The 24,216-nt window shown below is 44.6% G+C and overlaps 16 protein-coding genes across 16 annotated transcripts; 6 read left to right on the top strand and 10 right to left on the bottom strand.

Moving 5' to 3' along the window:
- Positions 1–29: 29 nt before the first annotated feature.
- Positions 30–2,795, bottom strand: MRC1 (chromatin-modulating protein MRC1; the record flags this gene model as incomplete). Its single annotated transcript, XM_037281941.1, has 1 exon — positions 30–2,795. The coding sequence occupies one exon, from the start codon at positions 2,793–2,795 to the stop codon at positions 30–32; it is 2,766 nt and encodes a 921-aa protein (XP_037137836.1).
- Positions 2,796–2,992: 197 nt separating this feature from the next.
- Positions 2,993–4,027, bottom strand: KRR1 (ribosome biosynthesis protein KRR1; the record flags this gene model as incomplete). The annotated part of the gene is made up of 1 exon (XM_037281942.1): positions 2,993–4,027. The coding sequence occupies one exon, from the start codon at positions 4,025–4,027 to the stop codon at positions 2,993–2,995; it is 1,035 nt and encodes a 344-aa protein (XP_037137837.1).
- Positions 4,028–4,256: 229 nt separating this feature from the next.
- ADF1 (Adf1p) lies at positions 4,257–4,589 on the top strand (the record flags this gene model as incomplete). The annotated part of the gene is made up of 1 exon (XM_037281943.1): positions 4,257–4,589. The coding sequence occupies one exon, from the start codon at positions 4,257–4,259 to the stop codon at positions 4,587–4,589; it is 333 nt and encodes a 110-aa protein (XP_037137838.1).
- Positions 4,590–4,745: 156 nt separating this feature from the next.
- On the bottom strand, positions 4,746–5,000 carry MIC10 (Mic10p; the record flags this gene model as incomplete). Its single annotated transcript, XM_037281944.1, has 1 exon — positions 4,746–5,000. One exon carries the CDS (start codon positions 4,998–5,000, stop codon positions 4,746–4,748), a length of 255 nt encoding a protein of 84 aa, XP_037137839.1.
- Positions 5,001–5,559: 559 nt separating this feature from the next.
- Positions 5,560–6,129, bottom strand: HG536_0B00260 (uncharacterized protein; the record flags this gene model as incomplete). The annotated part of the gene is made up of 1 exon (XM_037281945.1): positions 5,560–6,129. One exon carries the CDS (start codon positions 6,127–6,129, stop codon positions 5,560–5,562), a length of 570 nt encoding a protein of 189 aa, XP_037137840.1.
- A 669-nt stretch (positions 6,130–6,798) lies between these two features.
- HG536_0B00270 (uncharacterized protein) lies at positions 6,799–7,725 on the top strand (the record flags this gene model as incomplete). The annotated part of the gene is made up of 1 exon (XM_037281946.1): positions 6,799–7,725. The coding sequence occupies one exon, from the start codon at positions 6,799–6,801 to the stop codon at positions 7,723–7,725; it is 927 nt and encodes a 308-aa protein (XP_037137841.1).
- Positions 7,726–8,231: 506 nt separating this feature from the next.
- KAR4 (Kar4p) lies at positions 8,232–9,161 on the top strand (the record flags this gene model as incomplete). Its single annotated transcript, XM_037281947.1, has 1 exon — positions 8,232–9,161. One exon carries the CDS (start codon positions 8,232–8,234, stop codon positions 9,159–9,161), a length of 930 nt encoding a protein of 309 aa, XP_037137842.1.
- A 2,120-nt stretch (positions 9,162–11,281) lies between these two features.
- SPB1 (27S pre-rRNA (guanosine2922-2'-O)-methyltransferase) lies at positions 11,282–13,774 on the top strand (the record flags this gene model as incomplete). Its single annotated transcript, XM_037281948.1, has 1 exon — positions 11,282–13,774. The coding sequence occupies one exon, from the start codon at positions 11,282–11,284 to the stop codon at positions 13,772–13,774; it is 2,493 nt and encodes an 830-aa protein (XP_037137843.1).
- A 71-nt stretch (positions 13,775–13,845) lies between these two features.
- Positions 13,846–15,093, bottom strand: PBN1 (Pbn1p; the record flags this gene model as incomplete). The annotated part of the gene is made up of 1 exon (XM_037281949.1): positions 13,846–15,093. The coding sequence occupies one exon, from the start codon at positions 15,091–15,093 to the stop codon at positions 13,846–13,848; it is 1,248 nt and encodes a 415-aa protein (XP_037137844.1).
- Positions 15,094–15,559: 466 nt separating this feature from the next.
- Positions 15,560–17,086, top strand: HG536_0B00310 (uncharacterized protein; the record flags this gene model as incomplete). The annotated part of the gene is made up of 1 exon (XM_037281950.1): positions 15,560–17,086. One exon carries the CDS (start codon positions 15,560–15,562, stop codon positions 17,084–17,086), a length of 1,527 nt encoding a protein of 508 aa, XP_037137845.1.
- Positions 17,087–17,373: 287 nt separating this feature from the next.
- On the bottom strand, positions 17,374–17,757 carry QCR7 (ubiquinol--cytochrome-c reductase subunit 7; the record flags this gene model as incomplete). Its single annotated transcript, XM_037281951.1, has 1 exon — positions 17,374–17,757. The coding sequence occupies one exon, from the start codon at positions 17,755–17,757 to the stop codon at positions 17,374–17,376; it is 384 nt and encodes a 127-aa protein (XP_037137846.1).
- Positions 17,758–18,061: 304 nt separating this feature from the next.
- On the bottom strand, positions 18,062–19,018 carry HG536_0B00330 (uncharacterized protein; the record flags this gene model as incomplete). The annotated part of the gene is made up of 1 exon (XM_037281952.1): positions 18,062–19,018. The coding sequence occupies one exon, from the start codon at positions 19,016–19,018 to the stop codon at positions 18,062–18,064; it is 957 nt and encodes a 318-aa protein (XP_037137847.1).
- A 463-nt stretch (positions 19,019–19,481) lies between these two features.
- Positions 19,482–20,561, top strand: CAB1 (pantothenate kinase; the record flags this gene model as incomplete). Its single annotated transcript, XM_037281953.1, has 1 exon — positions 19,482–20,561. One exon carries the CDS (start codon positions 19,482–19,484, stop codon positions 20,559–20,561), a length of 1,080 nt encoding a protein of 359 aa, XP_037137848.1.
- A 26-nt stretch (positions 20,562–20,587) lies between these two features.
- Positions 20,588–21,721, bottom strand: KRE28 (Kre28p; the record flags this gene model as incomplete). Its single annotated transcript, XM_037281954.1, has 1 exon — positions 20,588–21,721. The coding sequence occupies one exon, from the start codon at positions 21,719–21,721 to the stop codon at positions 20,588–20,590; it is 1,134 nt and encodes a 377-aa protein (XP_037137849.1).
- Positions 21,722–22,501: 780 nt separating this feature from the next.
- RBA50 (Rba50p) lies at positions 22,502–23,716 on the bottom strand (the record flags this gene model as incomplete). Its single annotated transcript, XM_037281955.1, has 1 exon — positions 22,502–23,716. The coding sequence occupies one exon, from the start codon at positions 23,714–23,716 to the stop codon at positions 22,502–22,504; it is 1,215 nt and encodes a 404-aa protein (XP_037137850.1).
- A 145-nt stretch (positions 23,717–23,861) lies between these two features.
- Positions 23,862–24,209, bottom strand: SNA2 (Sna2p; the record flags this gene model as incomplete). Its single annotated transcript, XM_037281956.1, has 1 exon — positions 23,862–24,209. The coding sequence occupies one exon, from the start codon at positions 24,207–24,209 to the stop codon at positions 23,862–23,864; it is 348 nt and encodes a 115-aa protein (XP_037137851.1).
- Between the last annotated feature and the right edge of the window lie 7 nt (positions 24,210–24,216).

Raw genomic sequence — 24,216 nt, forward strand, 5'->3', positions numbered from 1 at the left:
GGAGAGATAGATTTAGCGTCATGTTCAACTTACGTTTCGAAGCTGCTGTCGAAACTTCCAAAAATCTTACGTTTTCCAAGGGATGCCAATTCGTCCAGTTTGGGTTTGAGAGGCCTGTTTGCTTTGGGGGCAACAAGCTTTCGCATTTTAGCCAGGTAGGTAATTGAAGTCTTACTTCCGCCAACTGTCCTGTATGACTTAGAAACAGTAACTGTCTTCTTCCCATTTTTGAGCTTGTTTTCTAGGTCCGACCTATCACCGAACGACTTGACTACGGAGATGTAACGACCTTCAGCTGGGAGAGTATATGAGTAGTCTTCTTCTTCAGTTTTGGCCGAATGAGGGTTATCCAAAGATTTCACAGAGCTGCTTCGCTTTAGGTTGAGCAAATCAGTTCCTAAACCATCTTCTCCAGCGGGTTGTGTAACGTCAAATTCGCCGCTGTCTCTGCTACCATTCAAGAAAGATAACCTTTCTAGGACAAACTCTCGAGAAATTGCAACCGTCTCCTTCGTATCATGTTTATCATCTTGAGCTTCAACCTTCTGCGCTTGATTTTCAAATGGACCATTTTCCATCAAATCTTCAAGCATGCTGTCAAAAAACGCCTTGGATTTCGTATTCTTCAGAAGCTCCGAATTGCTTTGTCCGAACTGAAGTCTCTTTTTCCTCATTGTTTCTAATCGTTTCCTCCTGTAGTTTCGAAGTTCATCATCCTCATAATCACTTAGTTCCAGTTGTAAGTCGTTGTTGCGCCTCTTTCTGAACCCGCCGTTCTTTAGGTCATTAAGTATTTTGTTGACTGTTTTTAAATCTGTTTCTTTGTTTTCTGCAATAAGCAACTGTCGTATTTGATTCGCATTGGATGTTGTGTGAGAGAAATCATCGATCATCTTCTCGAGGTCAGAATCGTAATTATCGATGCTTTCTCCTTCGGCACCACCTAATCCATGCCATTCATCGTCTGATTCTTCGGCTTCCATATCGAACATATTGCTTACGCCGCTTTTTCTCATTTCGTTTATTTCTTGACTCTCCTTCAGCGCTCTCCGTTTCATCTCCTCTTTGATGAAATTTCTGTGTTCCCTTTCTAATTCTTCAGTAACAGGTTGGGTATCCTCGTCTCCACTATAGTGACTTTCTTCACTGACACTTTTTGTAGATAGATTTCCTCCATATGAACCAAGATCTATACCTTCTTTGATCGAGTCATCGTTTTCGTCGCTCAAGTCATTTTCGCTGAGAATTAGAGTCTTATGAGCTCTAACCTTACTTCTCGATATATTTTCATCGTCACTTTCATATATTGGATCGGCATTTTCTGCTGGTGTCTTTTGGGCTTGTAAGGACGTTTCATCTTGGTCTGACTCAAAATTCGAGTCGTCAGAATTACTTCCGGAGAGAGAAAATCTATCGCTTTCAACTTCTTGAGATTTATTAGAGTGCATTAAAGTAAATCCTTCCTTATCTGCTTTCTGAGGAGACGAAGTTCGTACGCTTCTATTATCTTTTTCTCTTTCACGCATTCTTATACGTTTATTACGAGCGATTTCTTGTTCCAACAGATTCTCAACCATCTCCTTTTCCTTTTCGATGTCTTGCAACTTCATCCCATGTCGTTCTACCATCTCCTTTTGGCATTGAATAATCTGCTCCTTAGAAGCTTTCCTAAGATTGCTTATCAATGCAGTGAGAGACGCTCCTCCTCCGCGAGCTTTGGTTCGCACCTTCCGCTTTGATATTCGTGCTCTAATTTCCAGCACAGTTGCCTTAGACGCAAATGATGGCGATACTCTGTCATCTTCGCTACTCTCACTCTCCGAAGAGAGTGCAATGCCATGGTGCTGCTCCAGTTGTTGTTTGAGCTCGCGCTCATATGCATTAAGCGACCCTGATTTATGTACTGTCCTGCTTCTCTGTTCAAGTTCATCACTGTTCTGCGTATTGTGGATCGCCACTGTCTGCTGATATGGCACTTCGGAATCTGAATCACTACTATTATCAAAATCTTTCATAAAAGCTTCTCGAGAAAAAACTACATTCTTTTGAGATGTTGCTTTTTGGGCTTCAAACTTTGTGTATGTTGGTTCGTTTTCATTTTTCAGTTGTTCTTGAATCTCATGGATCTTCAGTTTTGTAGGGTCATCAAAATCTGCTGCTGTCGATTGTAAATCATTGCATGATACAGCGTCATCATCGCAGGGCGTTAATATTTGAGGGACCTCAGAAGACTTGGTCTGCGACACAATTTTCGCCGTTCCCTCTGAAGCTTGTTTCGGCTCCTTCATGGGTGAAATCAGTTGCGTTCTTGCCTCAGCTGAGCACTCGAGAATAGGCTGAGTCATTCCATCAGCATTCGAACCTGCATCTGAAATAGTCATGGACCTACGTCTCCGAAAGGCTTCGTCAGCGGTCGGAGGGCTTTTTAGCCCTTCTTGCTTGCCAATAAGGCCATCATTAATAGCATGTAATACAGGTTTCTCATTGGTTTTTGGCTTAGGCTGTATCACCTTTTGATTCCATTCTTTCGCTGTCAAAGTTTCCGTTTCCACCTCTTCAGCGTCGCCATACAGGTTAGAAAGCATTGAAGTCTCACTGAAATGTACTGTTTCGCAGCTCTCATTATCCAACCTCTTTTTCACCCTGTTTAATACATCACTTTGAAACAGAAATCCATCTCCAAGAACAGCTGAAAGGGATGCCTCAGGTGGTTCGTCATCGTGCCGTAAAACCTTTTTATAAGTGGTTTTCCTTCTTGTCTTTGCAGCATCTAAATCCTGAAGTAGTTGATCCATTGTTCAACCGGCTTGATGCTTCAAATGTAGCGTACTCGTTCGAATGTCTCTCACTAATAGTTTAAATTGTCATCGCAGCCCGCCACTAGAGGTTTTATCGACGCGTCTTTCAAAATTTAATGACAGACGCGTCAGAATGGTAAGAAAATCAGCTACGAAATGTTTAATCGAATGACTCTACAGTTCAATTCTTCTATTTATTCTTTCTTAACCCGTTTATTGTTCTTGGCCTCAAGCCTATCGCCTTTCGATTTTTCCCTCTCTGCAGACTTCCTCTTTCTTTTCTCATTGTCTAATGAGCTCGCGTAAATGTCTTCTTTAGGTGCAATATAGTCTTTACTTCTGGCTTCCTCCTTTTCTTGCTGCTTTTCAGTCTGCTTTTCCCTACGTTCCTTGAGCTTGTTTATCTCCTTCTCCTTCTTGCTTAAGAAATACTCACCACTTTCAATCTCCAAATCAATCTTTCTAGGCTGTTGAGCAGGTGGGAATGGAGTATAAACTTTCTTCTCTTTTCTGACCTTAGGCTTTTTACGTGCAACATTTCGTTTCTTGAACGTGGGCAAAAACCTAGACCAATCTTCCTCGGCGAGTTCTGGCCTCTTAGACAACTCCCTCTTTATCATGAGCTCTTTGATGTGATAAATAGGGTGAATGTTCCTCATTGTGTCTTCCACTACACGGCGGACCTCTTTTAGACCTTTGTAGGGACCCATTGCGCTCACTGTATTGCCTTGCACTAATATATAGCACTTAGTGAGCAATTCTAAAGCTTTCAAAGTATTACCATTAGGACCAACAAGACGCTGTCTTCTCTTGACAAACCTTTCCTTGTTTGCTACCACGTTGCCGATTTTTATAACATCACAGGCCACATCTTCCTCCAGAATCTTGACAGCTTGTGGAAATGGTACAGAACGAGCCAAGAGCTTAATCAAGTCTCGAGCTTTGAGGATAATTGCTGGGTCAAAAGTTTTGCGTGTTGTCTTGACAGTCATCGAACCCTCCATAAGATCGAGAACGCAAGCGATGTGGTGCGCATCTAAAGCTTTTGTGACATTCTTCCAGATGGATTTCAAATACGCTTCCCTGTACTTGGGAAATAGAGTCATGAAACTAGACTCTTCGGCGAAAGGCAGTCCTGATGCGTTATCTTCCGGCTTAAACTCATCCACTTGCCATTTGTCAATATCTTCAGTGTCCCATGGCTTGTCCCGGTTATGTGTCGATACCATCTGGGATACTTTTAGCTTTCTTTGCTCCAATGCGACAGCGGATCACCTTGGGCGATGAGATGACTTTCGAAAATTTTTCACTATTGCCTTTTCTTACGCTGATCACTGTAAAAGCATCGGAAAAAGAGCAACTTTTCACTACCATGACTACCTATGATCAGAAAATAACCCGATTGGCACCGATAGAGACAGATCCGATTTTGGCCAGGTTGCTACGAGTTTCGCAAGGATGACGATAAAGAATAAGGCGAAGAAGGTCAGCAAACTCCCACCCAAGCAAAAAGGCAGGAAGATACCGTTATTGCGAAAAGACACCAAAAAGACTAAGCTGAAGGTTGAGAACTTAAACAAAGAAGGAAGTGATATAGCAGAAATCGTTAGGCTCAGTGCAGTTGGGGTCATACGACGGGCTACATGCAGTCTGAATACACTGGAAAACAAAAGTTTGCAAAGTGATTGGAAGAAGGACAAAAGGATCCAGGAAAAGGCGAACGCCAAGAAGCAGGAAATCGCTGACAAACTCGAAAAGCAGATAGAGTCAATTTCAAGCTTTTCGCTGTGAAGAACTGAACATGCATGGCCGCCTGCAGGTGAGCAGCAGCGATCAAATTTTCGATATAAATTTTATATGTAGCATATACAGAGTTGTGGTTGCCTAGATGGAATAAATGATATAGTAGAAATAGTTGACAAGATTGATCCTTCATGCATATTCAAGTTAGGCCTTGACTGACCTTAGTCCGGCAGCGGAGCGGAAGATGGCATCTCCTTCAGCATAGCCTCTGCCAAGACCAAAGCCTATACCTAGCCAAACAGGGAAAGCACGGCGTTTGAAGAAAAGCACAGAGCCTACTACACCGACGCCAAAACCGAGGCCTGTCTTTACCAACATGTTCGAGAGGACAACATCCCACTTATCATTAAGGATACTCTTGTTGGGTGTGGTAACCTGTAACTCCGGCTTTTCAGACATTCTCCAATAATTTCGACGACAGGTCAAGAGCGCTGACTGCTAACAGTTGTAATTGATGCTTGTCCTAGACTTCGAGTTTAGACTACTTCACCTCTCCTGCCATTAGACATTGTTAGATCACGGTCGGGTAACGTTTGTAGATTTTCTCTAGACTATGATTGGCCTGTCATGAGCTAAAGTAAGCTCGATGAAGACTTTTAAGGCGGTATAGAAGCATCCGATACTTTTCTACCCCATTTATCTAATTAAGTGAGCCCATATAATAGTGGTGCTTCGTGGGCTTTGCTTCTCGTGCGCAGGGCCGACCTTAAAGGCACTTTAGCAAAGGTATCATATTCTTGAAATCTTAAAAACGGACGGACTATTCCATACCTGCTGCGAGCAGTCCTTGTAGCATTAATCGAAGCGGCTGGAATGACTGGAAAGTTTATCGCAGGCGTCAAGAATTACTGACGCATGCTAAAGCCCACTACTAGTGTCATGGTTAAGATGGCATTACAGTTCTGGTCCACCATGAGAATGTATATTTCACGTCAAATCAACTAAGTTCCAATAAACCTCAAATGTCTAATGATGAGCTTGTGCCGAACGCAACTAATCTCAAAACTGTGACGAAATTGGAAATAGGCTCCAGCACTCGCCTCCACCTTCTGGGTAGCCTTATTTTGAAAACGTCCACTGCAACAATAATGAGGTACAGGGTATTCTGAAGAACCTCGAACATAATAGCTTTAATCATCAAAGAGCTCTTTTGCAGCATTGTGGACAGTTTTTCTTTCAGAACATCTTTTACAAGCCCCGTTTCACTCTTACCCATACTTTTGAGCTCCTTCTTTAGCTTTACACGATCCTGCAGGATTCTGAACAACTGTCGTAGACATCTTCTTATCGAGAGCACCAGCGTGACAAACCACAATTTAGATCCCCAGTCGCCCTTGTTCAGATGCCTGTAGAGAACATTTTGCTCGGTTATGATTCCCAAACTCTTGGCAAAATATACGTTGTCAAAGAAACTGCACACTGACTCTAAGCCAGTGATGAGGCTGTCCTCGAACCAGGGCAATCTCGAGTCACCTGTAGAGATATTATCCCGCTTATAACTGGAAGAATTATATTCCTTGGATGTCATGATATTTCAAGTTCATATGACGCACACGCATCGCTCCAGATAGCTTGCTGAAGCTCATATTTATGAGGACGGTCCCTCATCGAAGCACATACATAACCAACAAAGCTGTTTGTCCGGTATCTCGCTCGTCCGGTAGTGCCAGGGTCTGTCCGGACTGCTGCCTCTTCTATAATAGCTCATCAGAAAAGCACTTTGATGGACACCGAAGAGGAAAGCCGGTGCATGATGGATTGTGCACCCACTTGACTAATGAGATTAATCTCGAGATACACGTACAGTGATCCAATATGAGAGATCTACCGTAGAATAGCCATGTCCGGTTCATGAGATCTGTTACCCTCTCTTCTTATGTTTCTTTAGCCAATTAAATGCTTCACTCCGTGCACCCTCGCGACACGAAAGATTTAATTTCATGTCGGACAAACATCACTTTCTTTCAACTCCTCACCACTTTTTCGAAAAAAAAAGTTTTTTTAAGCTTCCAAACTAACTTGGTCACTGTACACGACCAGATATCTAGGGTCAAAAGTTAGGGCTTCAAGTTAACTTGCGTTCTTGAGCACTAGCCTGAAAATCATACAGAGGTCTGCGAATAGTCGTGTCTGCCTGCGTGCGTGTGAGCATCATTGGTTATTTTTGACGCCTTCATTGAGCAGCTCAAAAAGGTAGATGCCAGTTTCCAGTAAACGTCGCTATTCGGAGCGTGAAGCCACCGAATCAGGTATTGCTCTGAAAAGACGATCTTTCATTCTGAGCAATCATGCCGCCACTCCAAGGAACGGTAGCTCTTTCAGCTGTTTCTCATCTACATCGGAAGATGGAGAATATGAAAAGGCAGACCATTTATTCAGCTTTCCTGGCGCTGGCGGCGTTCTGAATCCTAAACTCGTGGAAGCGGTTTCGAAGTACTCTGATTCTGATACTACGATGAAGTCGGATAAGGATTATAATTACCAGACTGGAGATGCATGCCTGAGAAGAAAGTCTTTGTCGAGGCCAGGATCGTTCTCATGCAGTTCACGAAAATCTCAGGCGCCAAGGTCGGATTTGGTTGCCAGAGAGCGATGCTTTGACTACATCGTTCAGTCGATTGATGAAGTTTGGGCAAGATACTGTGATACAACGTCTAGTGCAGAAGCTGTTGTGTACAATAATTTTGGTGCAAAGGCTCAAGCCGGTGTGAAGATCCCTTTATCTCGGCCGCATAAGAGTTTGAACATATCTGAGACGGAGTCAGACAACTGCACATTTGGAGGAACTGAAGAAGCTGATTCCGAAGATGAGGACGAAAGTAGTGGTTATAAATCCGAAGCAACGAATCCCACTGAATACGAGACAGATCACGGCGAAAATCGCACGGTTTCGAATTTGCCCGACTCAGTCAAATTACAGTCTTTGAAGCACCGGCTGACGAAAGCCAAGAACGATCTGGAGTTGGTTTATGACTCGAAGCATCTGGAGAGTTCTGCATCCTTTTGGAGGCGATGGGACATGATCAAATATAGTGCGGTAGAGATGATGGAAGATGATGATGATGATGACGTCATTGAGAACGCTATAGAGGAGCTGGAACAAGGTAGGTGTTACACCTGTTGAAGCTTTATGATGTATGCTGTCATCTGGTTATGAACAGTGACATATAACACACAAGCTCACATCTAGCCGCATCAAAATGTTCGATATTGGGTTTTTCTATTTAATGGGAGATGTTATAGCAAGGAGTATGTTTTAAATCGATAATTTTTGTACATTAGAATGAATAGAGCTTCGGTTGAGATTTTATTAGAAAGTCCGAATCTCCTTCTATGAGTGGCATGCGTGTGTTATGTTTCGAGCACTCTCCAACAAGCCGGTGCATTCAAGATGTGTCTTTATTTTTCTTCATCCCGATGGGTCTTCTTGTCTTCGACTCTGACGCGCGGCTGAAACTTGGTTTCACAATGGAACGGACTATTGCCTTAGACGCCATCAAACAATTTCACTAATCAGAAATCTAGCAAAGGTACAAAAGATACTGTTTCGGAGAGAGACAGCGATTAACATAACTGAATTACCAATTATTCCGGTTAGTTCATTAGAATACCTATCATAGTAGAGTGAAGATGAGCAATAAAGATCGCAAAGAAAAACATGTTAGTTTCAAGCCTGCCAAAGAGTCCCACAAAAACGATTATTCGAACCATTACATTCACGTTGGATCATTACCACAGAGCCATGTCTCTAATGTCGCGAACCCGATCGAAGGCTATCCTAAGCTGGAGAAGCTGTTTCAGATGAAAAGCGAGCAGATTGCTCAATACACGACTACGCCGTTTGGCTGTAAGGTCGATATAGATCAGATGGTTCCGACTATAAATTATTGGATCCAAAACGAGAAGCTAATTTTCGATGTGGTTATGATCGGCTGCCTAACTGATAATCAATTCATATACCCGCTGCTGACGCAGTTAGCAATTGACAAGCTGGTTTCAAAGCCAGGATTCCTGTTCATCTGGGCAAGTGCTCAGAAAATCAATGAACTCAATAGATTGGTGAACAGCGAAGGCTGGGCGAAGCAGTTCAGGAGAAGCGAAGAGCTCGTCTTCGTTCCTATCGATAAAAACTCGCCATTCTTCCCTGGACTTGAGCAAGATGACCATTCGCTGATAGAGAAAATGCAATGGCACTGTTGGATGTGCATTACTGGAACGGTCCGGAGGTCAACTGATGGCCATTTGATTCACTGTAACATTGACACGGATCTAAGCATAGAAGAAAAAGGTGCCCGCGACGGAGCTGTGCCTTCTCACTTATACAGGGTTGCAGAAAACTTCTCTACTTCTACCAGAAGGCTGCACATAATTCCTGCAAGAACAGGTACAGAAAACCCGGTTCGGTTGAGACCTGGCTGGGTCATTATGAGCCCCGACATTATGTTGGATAATTTTGTCCCAGCTAGGTACAAAAGTGAAATTGACAAACTGGGCTATAATATACCACTTAAGAATGAGATTCAGCAATTGCGGCCAAAAAGCCCCACGCAGAAAGTATAACTCAAAAGTTTGACCGACGTGTAAAAATAACTAATAGCATTTGCTAACGTACGGTTGTGTCCTATTTCTTGTGTGACGTAGCTATCCTCTTTCCGAAACTGTTCCGAGGCCTGCAGAACTTGGGAGAGCTCATTAACGACCGGAGTCCTCCATGCTGCTACTATTGGCGTGAAATGTATTGCTTCCATTAATCTCGGATGCGTAGTTTCTCTCCTTTGATACTTCATGGTGCCTGGCAAGAGAACAAAAGATAGATACTGCTTCAGTGAAGGTGTTGAAATATTAGAGCTCTCATACTCGATTCATCGTAATGTTCTTTAGAATAATGCCTATAGCTATCAATGATCAGGAACATTATTGAAGGCTGAATCTGCAATTGCCGGCACTAGAAGAAAACGGAAAAATGAATCTCATTGCCTGAAATGCGGAGGGAAAAGATGAGATGCAGGACATCTCTGCGAAGTCTACATTTTCATTGCACAAGTCAAAAATGTGCTCTTGAATTGTCGAAGTGCGACGATCATCATCTACCTTTAAGATACCAATAATTCAACCCGAAAAATCGGCAAGCCTCCTGCTATGAAAAGGCCTGATACCAAAAAATAACCAGATTTATTCATTTCGAAGGCCGGTTCTGATCAACTGGCATTCTTTACCGCGTATGACTTCTACCAGCCTTTTTCATCGAAATCTTGGGTGATTGGAATACTCTAAGAAATCAGGAGCGGTATGGGACTGATTTTGAGTGAGATCGTCAATTCTCGACCCGAAAGGCTCTAATCCGGAGTATTATATTGCTGCAATTTTTATTTTCTGCCCTAGTCAAGTTTGCTTGATGCGATTAAATTTCTAGTTGTGCTAAGAGCTTGAATTCAAGCAAAACGTAAATAATTTAGAAACCATTAAAAGAATAAAAAAAAAACCTGCCTATGTTCTACGTGAGTGTATTCTACGGTCGATCATAAATCAGAATCTTCCTTTAAATGCTATATTTTTTAATCTGAGCCATGACATTGAGGCAACCTACCGCGCATAGCTTGAAAATACGGAGAATCAGGCCATGCACTCCAGCATCAGCCTAAATGGCTGTTGTATCTGCCTTTAATTTTGTCGGCCATAGGCCGATCAGTGCTGAATCTGATAGACCTTGCTTTTCCTTTTTGGGCGATTACAATGGCAACTGACAAAAAGGCAGCGGAAGCCTGATCGGCTGGCATTCTGAGTGAATCCAAGGGCTTCTGGCGAGCGGGGCCAGCCTCTGGTTGGACGTTGGGTATCTGCAATCGTAACTCATTCTTCGCGAAGCGGCTGCCAGGGGTGTGGCCTTGGTCAAGCACCTGTTCGTGATCGTGGTGCGCCAGTGAACACGAAATCGGCGTCTTGAATTGAATATTGCCATTGCAAGGATCGCTTTCAGTAAACTCTGTGTCAAGAATTGAGCCAGTCCTAAGTCCAAGCGACTACCACTAAATCGCGAACCGCGCTAACGACAAACTTGAACAGAAATAACCAGAAGTAATCCGGGATTTCAGAAGCTCTTGATCTTTTCTTAGTACTTGCGGTCGACTGGTCATAAAGCAGTTTCATGGGGAGCGCGAAACCAAGAGATTGTAAATATCACAAGTGGTAATTCCAAGTCTCCGTACCAATGCCTTTTCCACTCATGCATCTCGCCAACTCTCAATCCGTCGTAGAAGATTTGCTGGAATTTCATTCTGAGGTCAGATTTGTAAAGGCAGTTGATATTCGCTTGAACTATAAAAACAGCAGGGTTTAATCATTCCTTCAACACAGCTTTCATATCTCAGTTTACTTTGATCTGCTGCTAGACTTATGAACGAAAATATGCGCTATTCAGTTACCTCGATTGAATGCAATTAGCCGACACTGCCAGAAGTCTTGAAAGGCTTGAGCTTGTCTGGCCATCGCAGCTTTCAGTTTATATGGTTAGAAAGATCGAATCACGTGACAAGAGTTTAATACGGAAAAATTTTCGAGTGATGAGGTAGCTCATCTCATCTCATCTCATCTCACCACATAGTTGAAGATTCGAAAGGCCGAGCGTTAAACTAGTTTGGGTTGGCGGCTCCTTTGGAAGGCCTGATTGTTAGCTGCACAAAATGGGTAAGACTCAGAAAAAAAATAGCAAAGGTCGTTTAGATAGGTACTATTACCTTGCCAAGGAGAAAGGTTACCGTGCTCGTTCTTCCTTCAAGGTGATTCAGATCAATGAAAAATATGGTCATTTTTTAGAAAAATCGAAGGTCGTGATTGACTTGTGTGCAGCTCCTGGTTCTTGGTGTCAAGTTGCCGCAAAGTTGTGCCCAGTCAATTCGCTTATCATTGGTGTGGATATCGTGCCAATGAAGCCAATTCCCAACGTCATCACATTCCAGAGTGATATCACGACTGAAGATTGTAGATCTAAATTGCGTGGATATATGAAGACATGGAAAGCGGACACGGTCCTGCATGATGGTGCTCCCAATGTGGGTCTTGGATGGGTCCAGGACGCGTTCACCCAGTCGCAGCTTACGCTGCAAGCTCTCAAACTGGCGGTCGAAAACCTTGTCGTGAATGGTACTTTTGTGACCAAGGTCTTTAGATCAAAGGATTACAATAAGCTGATTTGGGTTTTCCAGCAATTATTCGATAAGGTGGAGGCCACCAAACCACCAGCATCTAGAAACGTCTCTGCAGAAATCTTTGTTGTTTGTAGAGGTTTCAAAGCTCCAAAAAGACTCGATCCTCGTCTGCTCGATCCGAAAGAAGTCTTCGAAGAGCTGCCTGGCGGTCCTCAAAACATGGAAGCTAAGGTTTATAACCCAGAGAAGAAGGAAAGAAAGAGAGGTGGTTATGAAGAAGGCGATTATTTATTGTACCATGAGGCTCCGATCATGGATTTTGTGAAAACAGAGGACCCAATAACGATGCTGGGTACGATTAACAAGTTTACCATCGACGAGAACGATCAAGAATGGAAAATAATCAGCAAGCTGAAGCAAACGACAAATGAGTTGTATGAGTGTGTGAAAGATCTTAAGGTTCTAGGTAAAAAGGATTTTAAGATGTTGCTGAGGTGGAGAAAAGCGGCTGCCGAGATTCTAGGTTATGGAAAGGAGGAAGAAAAGCCATCGATCGAGGAAGTACCGCTTACCGAGGAGGAACAAATCGACAAGGAGTTACAACAGTTACAGGAAAAACAGCGTCTAAATCAGAAACGTGAAAAAAGGAAGAAGAATGAAATGAAGCAGAAAGAGCTTTTGAGGATGAATATGAATATGCTGACTCCTCAGGATATTGGTATCGAGGCTGCGGAAATAGGCAGGGATTCCGTGTTCAATTTGAAAACTGCTGAAAAAACTGGTATGCTAGATAAGTTAGCCAAGGGTAAGAAGAGAATTATATTCAAAGATTCTGACCAGGCACGCGACAATGATATTCATATTGAGGATGGAGCGCGCTTTACTGACAAAGACGACGGAGCGCTGGCTGATGATTTGGAATCACAGTTGGATTCCATGTATGAAAGCTACAAGATGAGCAAGGCCGAAAGGGACGCAAAATTCAGAGCCAAGCAGGCCAGAGGAGGTGATCAAGAAGATGAGTGGACCGGATTTGAAAACCCAGAAGATGAAAAGGAGGAAAAGGAAGACAGCGAAATTATAGAGGAAGAATCGGAGCTTTCTGACTCCGATGACGATGAGGCAATCAACAATTTAATCAGCAAATTGAAAGGAAAAACTGGCGATTCAAAACTAAGTACTAAAGCCAGGATGCTGTTCAATGACCCAATTTTCGAGAATGTCACGCCAGATCTACCCAGTTCTCAACGCTCCACAGCAACAGCTGATCAGGAGGAAGCACAAGAGACCTTAGCGAGTATCACCCAAAAGAGGAGCCATGAGGAAGTGGAATCTGATAGCGAGACCGATGACGATTCCGACTTTGAAATCGTTGCCAACAGTGGTCCGGAAGACGAAACTCTCTCCGATTACGATTCTGACGAAGAAGCGAAACAAACCAAGAAGCAAAAACATGCCAAAGATGTTGACATTGCTACTGTCGAAGCCATGACCCTAGCTCACCAGTTGGCTCTTGGTCAAAAAACAAAGCATGAATTGACGGACGAAGGTTTCAATAGGTACTCTTTCAGGGACTCAGAAAATCTGCCGGCTTGGTTTGTCGATGAAGAGAAGGAACATTCTAAGATTAATCGGCCAATAACTAAAGAGGCGGCGATTGCAATCAAACAGAAGATGAAAGCTCTGAATGCCAGGCCGATTAAAAAAGTGGCTGAAGCAAAGGCTAGAAAGAAGATGCGTTCTCTGGCCAGACTCGAGAAGATAAAGAAGAAAGCCGGCCTAATTGTTGAGGATGGTGACAAATCTGAGAAGGACAAGGCGGATGAAATCGCTAAACTGATGCGCAAAGTTAGCAAGAAACAGAAAACAAAACCCAAGGTCACACTGGTTTACGCGACCGGCAAGAACAGAGCTTTGTCAGGTAGACCAAAAGGCATCAAAGGCAAGTATAAGATGGTTGATGGTGTCTTGAAAAACGAACAAAGAGCTTTGAGACGCATAGCCAAGAAGCACCACAAGAAGAAGTGAAGTATGTTTATTGTATTTTCTTTGGTACATTAATTTGTAGAAGGTTATTGGGGCAGTTTATCATTTGGTCTTCATTTAGCTGTGTATCTCCCAGAACGCGGTTTCATAGCTATCTTCAATAGAATGTAAACCAAAGAAACCAACAGGCATGTCAGCGTTACCAATTTGGTAGTTTCATAATGAACAGTGTCTGGTCTAGGAATCGTAACTTCTAGGACAGACGAAGGGAAAGCTTCAAATATGGTATTGGGCGTAAAGAACGATTCGTATCCAAGCCCTCTGGAGTAGAATGGATTCTCCATAAGAATCTTCTCATCGGAGTCGCACGCGCGGAACAGCAAGGGAGTGAAGCGCACTGTTTTAGACTGATTACCAGCCATTGGCTCAACGTACCTAGAATGGAGAGTGATTTCATTCAGTCGCTCGGCGTCCAGTTCGAACAATGATTCTGAACCCCAAGTCTCTCCCCTTAGCTTGTACTCTGGGAGCTCCAAATCTTGAGCACCGTAGAGAAACAGAGGAGAAGACTGGAATCGGTCAACAAACAAATCTGTTGGTAGCTTCAAATGTAGAAAATACTCGCATTTCTGACTCTTGGGCGTGCTGCTTAGGTCGATCAAAATCTTGGGATGGAGGCCGACAGGCGTTTCTAGCTCTATAGTCGGGCGCTCGAGAGTCGTGGGAGAGATGTGAGCGGTTTTGTAGAAAAGAGTGGTTTTTTGACACTTATTCATCACACCATCAGGGCCCCATTTGCATCTCAGACCACTGAGATTCACGTCTATGGAGTCCCTTGTGTCTAAATAAAAGAGTCCTGCCTCGCAAGCGTCAATATCTGCTTCCTTTCTAAAAGTGATATTCTCGTTATCCCGTAGAAGACACCATTGAGCTATCTCCGTGCGATTGCCCATGAGCCTGATGTCTATATCACATTTTTCAGCATCCAACTGAGATAGAATTTTCCCAAGTTCGACCGGAACATATTCCCTGACCTTAGGAATCGTGCTATGATACGATCTGTAGAAAGGTGTCTCAAGACTTTGACTCAAAAAGCTAGCTTCTGTGCTGTAAACGTTAAATCCTGGGCTCAGCGCCGCGCTGATCACTCTTGAGAGGCTCGAACGCTCGACAGCGCCATTGCTCCACGTTACACGCCTCAATCCCTCAATTCCCTGCTCCGCTGAATCTATAATCCACCTCTGCTGCACCACCACATCAGGCCCTCCTTTCACCGTAAGCTCGTCATCGCTGATCTCCAACCGTTCGCCAACATCCTCAGCTTCCTGGAACACAACTGTGAAGCGACTCTTGACACCCATTGAAGCTCTTTGGCGCCATTCGACACCGGTCGATGATCTCAGTCATTTCACCTAGTTTAATATCCCATTTACATAAAGGGTAAGCAAATTCTCGAACAGGAGAAAAAGGCAAACTTATAAAAGTTGATGGTAGTTAAGACTGCTAAACGACACAAAGAAGAAGTACTACTCATCGGTTGAACTGACTTGTCTGAGATTGGTGTTAAGAGCGGAAGCATATCGATTGGGAAGCTGAGAAGACTCATCTCAGTTGCACTGTTCCTCCCGATTCTTTGCAGGTACTCCTTCTACTCCAATTTGTAGCGAGAGAGCCATAGACGAAGCTGGCTGGCTCAGTATCGATCAATTCCACTTTTGTTTGAGCATAAAGAGCCCAAGATTTGGCTGGTCTCGTTATCACGGTCTTCTGCGTCCCCTCTTCAAGAAACTACACCAACTGCTTTCGCTCGTTTATTAGAGGACTCGCATGACGGATGCTCAGCATATGCAAGTTACCGGCTACTTAACAGCAGACACAACGATGACTCCATTGAGAGGACGCCATCGACATAAAAGGTCGTTTGCTATCTCCGGAGACTTCGATTTCGTCAAGCAGCCGGCCGCGTTGCCTTCGTTGCCTAACAACAAGCTAGATCCATCAGATGTCCAAATTGATAGGACTGGCGGCTCGAGGGAGCCGCCCGAAATAGTGGTTGAGCAGAAGATAGTGCCACCGGAGGCGGCAGCTGCATCATCTCCGAGTCCTCGGCTGGAGAATCCCAATGCTACAAGCCCTAGATTCTTCATAAGTGAGGAGCCACGATTTTCGTCTCCATTTCGTGGGGTACCAGATGCAATCATCAATCTGGATGACGCATTGAAAACTAAACCGAAATGTTTCAAGTCGCATAAAAGATCAGAATCAGCTCCGGCCGATCTGGCTGTTTTACTGAATGCGAAGACCGTCTCTCACTCAAGTCAGATGATAGAAGAGGAAGATGACGATGGCGATGAGACTGAGGAGGACCATAACTCGCAGATTAACTTTGGGGTGCCTGATGTTGCTGAGGGGGGCAACAAATCTACTTTGCTATCACCATTACGGCCTATGTCTCCGTCTCCGGCAGCACATCTGCAGGAATTAACTTTGGACGGTTCGCCTGTGCGTTGGAACAGGGACAGTCGAGCTGACAACTACAATTCTTTGAAAATCAATAGACAAAAGCAAAGATATTACCAATACACAAAAAAACTACCCATCGCAAATGCAGGCATACAACCTCAAACGCTGAGGGAGAAAGAGTCTTCGACTTCCCTTTCTTCTGCATGTTTAAAAACTCCCCTCTCATCATTCCAAACTCCGTCAAGACAAGCTTCGACGCCTTCAACGCCGCTCTCCGCTGGCTTCAGTAACAACAATGATCAGTTTGAAAACAACAGCGGACTAACCAGTCCTTTCAGATCCCGCCAGATGCATTCAAGTATGCGTAACGCAGCCAACTCAAGTTTCGGATATGAGCCAAAGGTCTATGAGATGCCTCATGGCAGAGCGAACTCTGATTCAGTTTCTTCAAGAGATGATAAAACTCTTTACAAGAACGAGATGTCACTCACGGACGGTTGCGACGTGACGGACGATGACAACAATGGTAGCGAGAATGACGGAGAGAAAGCCAACATGTTATCAATTTCTAAAGAATTGCTTTTTGGGCAGCCTGGCGACACAGTCGATTTGTCTTCCATATCATCGTCAGTCAAAGAAACCTTTACTAACTATAAAAGCTCGAGCAACGAGGTTCTGTCGCCAGTAAGGCTCGATACGAACGATGACAGCGAGCCTTTGTCTTCTGCAAATGATACCCCTGAGTCTCGAAGCGTGAGCGATACCCTTCTTGTCGTGCAGAAGACACGGAAAGAAAAGCGCAAAGTAAAGTCCAAACTAAACGTTCTTTTCATGAACATTTTCAGATACACTAACAATTATGAACGAGGAGCCAACGAAAAAAAGGCTTAAGCTAAACCTTCATTATACCGAAACAGAATAAACTGCCTGCATTGAACACGTCATATTTATCTAACAAGTTGTAATTTTATTTACTAATTCCGTTTAACACATTGTAGATGATAACATCCGAGTACCTTCACACTTAATGGTTGGGAATAATAAATATACGTAATATATTGCAAGAATAATTATCCTAAAGACAGGCACAACTAGTACCTCCATTTAACTTGTCGTTCTCTCCTGATCAAAATGCTCTTTTGGCCATGCTTTTCTTTATTCTAAACTCATCTGTCAGCTTATTTGCTGATCTCCAAGTTATCCAACTCCTCTTTCTCCTTGGCTGCAGCCTCTGCCTCCAAGATGTATGGTGTCAGGTAGGGAACGTCTTCGCTGGGTTTGGTCCATTCATTTTCTGGAAGCAAATGGTGAGTCAACTCAGTCTGGTGAGCTCTGATGATTCTGAAGACTCTGGCGTACGATTCATCTTCAGGCAATCTTCTCAAAGCAGTCTGAGCAACTGCGTTCTCTTCAGCAATAAGATCATCAAATCTCAAACCCAACTGTCTGTAGCCTGCTAGGTTTACAAATTGCTTGGCGACTGGCACAGCGATCTTGGACAAAGCTGCATGCTTTAGGATGAAGTCACCCATCTTCACTACCGAGGTCAACGATTGAGGCATTATGATATTTTTGAGGAACTATCGTGAGACAGACTTGAAAATTAGGATATACCTGTCGGACTGAATATAATGAAACCACCTCAGCTAGATGTAACCCAGCGCTACAATCCTCTCGACTTTATTAATTATGTATTGTAGTTTTTACTTACAAAGCTAGCTGAACGCTCAGCGATATCGCCGGCCAAGAAAGCAAAATTCCGCCGTCTGATTGGTAGCGGGTCACGTGAAATAGTCGTTATACGGTTATAAAGTGTGAAGCCTGCTACTTGGTGAAGTATACCGGTTCCAGTTCACATTGAGCATGCTAGTAATTGTACTCTGTCTGCTTCTTGCCCGCGGAGTTGGGAAACCCACATTCGAGCAGGGCTTCGTCGATCTTGTGTGGTAGTTGCAGGATTTGGTCGTAGGCTTCCTGTGTCTTGACGAGGATCAAACCGGCATATCCGGTGGCGTTGAAACCGATCTGCAAGGACTTAGCCCTTGTGCTGGACCGTGGGACGACGCAAATCCAGTTTTTGGTCATGAGGACGTTGTAGCCTCTGCTGTTGGCCAGCTCTGGCTTCTCTCCGGCCCAGTCCTGGAAGAATGTGAATGCCCTCTGAACCAAAGAAACGTAGCACATGGCCAGCAGGTCTTCGTTGACATCCTCCTCGGACTCCGGCAAAGGCAGAACGAAATGGGCGAACGAGACCTTGTCGTCCTGCAAAGGCTCAGTCTTGAAGTCTGGCAAGAAGTGACTCTTACCAGCACAGATCCTATCTTGCAGGGTGACGAAGTTTTGAGGTAGTCTCAAGGTCTGCAAGTGTTTGTGGTCCTGTGAGGAGCCGCTGGAAGGACCGGAATTGTAGATCATCATGTGTCTCTTGTTCTCGTCTTCGTCGTCCAGCTTCAACAGCAGATTGTACGCTGTCATCAGGTCAAGAGGACTCAATGGCGACTTCTGGTCCTTGAACGTGTTCGTGACTAGCAAAGTATGCTCAGGAACAATGGGGAACTTGTTCAACAACAGTTTGTACTCGCCATCAGCGACGTTTTCGACCACGGTCAACTCAGGCTCAGGCTCTGCGAATGGGTTTTTATCTGGCTGGTCACCACGCTCTGGCTTCGAAGCCAGACTTGGAGCGTAGCTGACGACGTAATTCATCCCGCTGTTCGCATCCTTTAACTTTTTGGTCGTGGATTCCGTGAAGCAAAGATGTCCATTATTCACAGCTTCTTCGTATTTCTTGGAGATAAGATCTGCAACGTTTTCCGGTAGCATATTGGGACCTGATTGCTGGACTACATTCAAAGGAGATACATGAAATGTGAGAAATATCTAAACCTTTGAAAAGTGAAAAGTTTGCTTACTTTATGAACAGCGGCTTGACGTCGCGCAGTGGCCAGCAGGTGGTGTCATCAGCCAAATGCTTGAAATTCAAGACACTCTAGCGAGTGCTAGGAATTAGAGGTCTTAAGTGGGTTAAAGCTGATGGCCGCTCTCATTAATGGTGAAATCGTAGCAGCATCGAGTGGCTTAGCACTTGCTTGTTATCTCTTCTCGTTCTTGAGTGAACAATTTCAACAGTACGCCGTGAACGAACACCGCGAAGGGCGAACTGCACAGTCGAATGAATGAGAAAGCATTCAACAGTGCGATGTTCATTGGTAAAGCCTAGCGAGAGCTAGCTAACTTGTCGTAGTGCTTGTGTTGTGGCGAATTTGATATTCGCTGGTCTGCAGCAATGCGAGGTTCAATTGCGCAGGAGATTCAATATCCGTGCCAGTACGACGACGGCATCTTCAACATAGCGATTGACATTGGCGGAAGTCTAGCGAAGGTGGTGTTTTCACCAATTGGAACCAACCGAATATTATTTCACACCGTTGAGACTGAGAGGATTGACAAGTTCGTGCGATTATTACATTCGATTGTCGAGAGTCATCATGCTGGAGATTATTCGACGACTCAGATAACAGCGACTGGCGGTGGTGCGTACAAATTTTACGAGCTTTTGAACAAGGAGTTTCCAAACGTTATCCAGATCAAGCGGCTCGACGAGATGGAATGTCTGATCAAAGGCGTCGACGCGTTCATCCACGAAATTCCGGACGAGGTTTTCACCTACAACGACCAGGATGGGGCCCAGAATGTTCTCCTACCCAATGGATCGGCACATTCACCTAAGACCTACCCGTACCTGCTTGTAAATATCGGATCCGGGGTGTCGATCCTGAAAGTAGAGAATGCAGAAACCTTCTCGCGCGTTGGTGGCTCTTCGCTTGGAGGCGGTACGCTGTGGGGGTTGCTTTCTCTTATCACCGGTGCGCAGACTTATGACCAGATGCTGGACTGGGCCCACGACGGCGACAATACTAACGTCGATATGCTTGTTGGTGACATTTATGGGACAGATTACAACAAGATTGGTTTAAAATCTTCGAACATCGCCAGCTCATTTGGGAAGGTGTTTCAAAACAGAAGGGGATCGCTGAGTAAATCATCAGCTGCCGCCTCAAACTCCGCGAGTCCAACTACATCTCACGCGGATATAGCATCGAGAAACAAAAAGTTCAAGAACCCAGACGTTTGTAAAAGTTTACTTTACGCCATCTCCAATAATATTGGACAAATTGCATACCTACAGGCAAAAATCCACAACGTTCAAAATATTTATTTTGGTGGATCGTACATTAGAGGCCATTTAATGACTATGAATACCTTAAGCTTTGCTATAAACTTCTGGTCCCAGGGAAGGAAACAGGCATTCTTCCTGAAACATGAGGGGTACCTCGGAGCGATGGGCGCACTCTTAAGCGCCTAAGTAAGACGCTGCGGAAGATAAGTAAGTCATTTCACAGGTGCTAAACCTATCAAATAGCCCGTAATAGCCTCCATAGATTTGTAAACATCTCGAGAACCAACATTCTGCTGCTTCAATTCTGATTGCAAATCCTCATCCACGCTCATGCCTCCCTCTCCTTTTCTGTAAATCGTGACATCGCTTATCCTGTACCCGCCATCCAGGGCTATCAAAACTGTGAAAATTTCCAGCACATCGAACTGAATTTTCTTGATCTGAGGATATATTTCAAGATCGTGCCAGCCTGGGTTTGGCAAGAAGTTGGATTCCCACAGTCTTATCAAGGAGTCTAATGTACAACCAAGTTCATTCAGCTTAGGGTCCTGTGTCAGTTTCTTTGCAGTGTCTTTCGCCTCGAAATCTTTCTTGATTAGTTCAAGTTGAGCGATTTGCGCTTCCAAATGTTTCAAATCGTTCTGGCATCTTCGTACCTCGTCCCATTCGTCAAAAACTTTCGCCACAGAGGGTTTCTGACGTTCTACTTGTTTCTTATAACGTTCTTTTTCCTCCCTCATCTTCTCTACCTCGACGAGCAACTGGTCACAATCATCCAAGATATCAGCAGTTTCAAGATAAAGCTCGTTGACAGTATCTTGATCCTTCACAATCTGCTCTGCAGCGTTAGATATCTGTAGTTTCGTTTCATCGATCCAGCGATGATGAGCTTCTTCAATTTCACGCTCCAGTGCTTTGACGGCGCTCTCCATTTCGACGTATTGCTGATCATGCGTAGATTTCAGCTGCAGCAACTCTGCCGAAGATATCGTATATCTCAGAAAGAAATCGAGCGTTTCCTGTTCCAAATGCGTCATTTTGAGCAACTCTATTAGTTTATCGAACTCAGCAATCCTTTCAGCCAACGAACTCAGATCTATCGTTATCGCTCCAGCGTTTCCGTCGACGCCATCCAGTCTCACCAGGTTATTCTCATGGCTCATGGACGTGATGCTTTGAGTTATTTCGCGAATCGCTGAAATTAGTCGCTCTTCCTGGTCTCTTAGCGTCTGTTCGCTTCCTCTTGTCGTCACATCCTCCAATACTTCCACTTCAGTCCTGAAGTCTCGTAACCCATCTGACGACATCGATGAAACACATCGCCAGGATTCAAGACATCGACTCATCGTCACCTCGAAGAGCTGTCAGTCTTAAATACTTCATTTCGCGTCTGTCAACATAGCCATGTGATCCAGAGCCAAACTGAAAAATTTTGACTATAAAGTCTGCACTGTTTGAAGGTTTAGATATCCAATATTCATCTCAAGACACCAAGAAGAGGTTATGTTAAGCCATGTATCTATCGCTTGAGATCGCTGGCGGCTAACGCTTGTGAATTGAGTGAGACGGTTTTTGATGGAAGGCAGTGCCTTCGGCTTTCATAACATCCTGCACAACTTAAGTTTGTTGAGTTTCATCGTTTATGTATACATACTCTTCGAATGTGTCTATGTGCGCAGATCAAATCCTTTCCGTCCCAGATTCCAGGGTATTTCATATTACAGCAACCGCCTGACGTTTTTTTTGGAACGTCGACGAGTTCCTCTTTGCGCAACAATGCTTATCCTAGTTCTGAATGATGAGTTCTTCATCTTTGCAGAAAGTTTAATCATAAAGTTGTCGGGAGGGTTTGCCTCGTGCCATTGCGTTGCTGTTCGATGAAAAACACTCATTTAACGTTGGAATCCCTTTGCTAACTCATCGAAGACACCTGCCTTCATGGGAAAACCCAGTATATGGCTCCACATGATGTCTTCTTTGAGCAGACAGCCTATGTTGTCTGCTGTAGAGCTCGGTCAGGTAAGAGTTTTTCTTTCCAGACGATGCTCGCCAGAATAGGGTGGCAAAGGTCTTGCGTTAGAGAGCTTAGAGAAAGGAAACATGCTGCGAGATGGCCCAGCGCTGCATTATTTTTCATTTTTCCTGAAGTCCCCTCCGCCTCTTTTCCATAGCCAAAGTGCGTCTAAGGCGTAATTTCTCGTGGAAAGATGCTTTGTCTTCTTCTCGTCGGAGGCATCTTGTAGACACTCTATGATTCTGAACTCGTAGCAAAGATCCCAAAAAAGGCCGTAAATCTTCTCAGTCACCTTCTGTGTACCTCCGTCCTGTTGATAGGTTTCCAGATCGACTTCTGGTACCAGCTGGTAGTACGCTTGTCGGCCGAGCTTATACAAGATGCGGCCCAGGGTCTGCACTGCTATCGCTCTTTGCGCCGGATACGTAGATCTCGACAGTCTTTGCAGTTCCGGTATGGTGTAACCAGCAAGGTGCGGGTCGTCCGCATGATGGTGCAAAGCGGAATGAGTGGTGGACGTTATCTCTCTCGTTGGAGGCACCAGGTTACCGTCAAAATCAAACCTACACTGCGAAACATCGTCAATCACCGTACAAGGCTGCGCGTCTGGTACTGGCTGCATCCATTGCAACTTGTCGACGTCTCTGGGCAAATCCGGGAAGAACTTTTCGTGAAGCTTTTGATCGAAGTCTGGGTCATTTAAGGCGATCTTCTGGTCCGCCTCGCTGTTCCTGCGAGTCACGAAATGAACGTCCTTCAGCAGCTCTTCATTGGCCATATGATCTATAGACTGTGCGATTTGGAAATCGAGCGGTGCGACATCCTCGTCATCAGGAATATCCTGCTCCAGGGACTCATCGTCTCGAGGGCTAATTCCAAGTGCTTTAGCCACTTGCTCATCGTCCAACGCCGGCAGTTCCGTTAGCCGGTCTGTTTCGCCAACCCATGTCCCAGACGCACCCTCAATCTCCGCGAAAAGAGGCCCACCGCCGGACTTTGCAGCTCTTCTGTTAATGTTGGAGAGCAAACGCTTAACGAGCTTTGGATCCAAAGACTCTAACAGCTCTTTTCTTTCCCGCGCAATTTCCTCCTGTGACATGTTCTGCAAACTTTTGATGTTCTCCTCATGGATAGACTGAGCTTCCGACCTCTTGGACTCCGGCCTACAGGCCTTTTTCGCCTTCAAACGCTGTTTCCACGACGAAACCTCTTTGGGCTTGTACAACTCTGGAAAACCACTGCTGTTTCTAGGCGCAAATTCAGCACACTCGTCATCTGACGACCCACTACCAGTGTCCCGCTCAACAACGTCGCCCAACAGGTCCATTTTCTTCACCGCTCTCACCTAAATTTGCATATGTCATCGAGATGTGATGCCCGTTTTTTTTTTTTTCTTGGCTTACGTAGGGCCCCGCTATGAAAAACAATAACCATTACGCACACTAATCACAGTACGTAGAATGTAGTCTAAGCTATACGGTGGAACCGTAGTTGTTCACGGAGTGCGTCAGCGTCTCCTCGTCAGGACCCTCGAACGGATGCTGGCTGACGATATACAAGGCGTGGATCAAGCCGGGGATGAATCCAAGCACCCACAGCAACACATTGATGAGCAGATCCTTGGTGAAAAAACCTCTCTTCAGCCAGACGGCAACAGGCGGAATGAAAATCGCCACCAGCACTAAAAACCAATCACGAGCATGCATCTTGTAGAACACACGATTGTTCGACACAGCCAGCATCCAGCTCTGCGGTGCGGCCTTCTCCTGCTTTTTATATCGCTCCTGCATATCCCCCCCAGAGCACGGCTTAGATCGCATTGCTCTT

Source organism: Torulaspora globosa, chromosome 2 (assembly GCF_014133895.1).
Source record: "Torulaspora globosa chromosome 2, complete sequence".
NCBI classification, from domain to species: Eukaryota; Fungi; Ascomycota; class Saccharomycetes; order Saccharomycetales; family Saccharomycetaceae; genus Torulaspora; species Torulaspora globosa.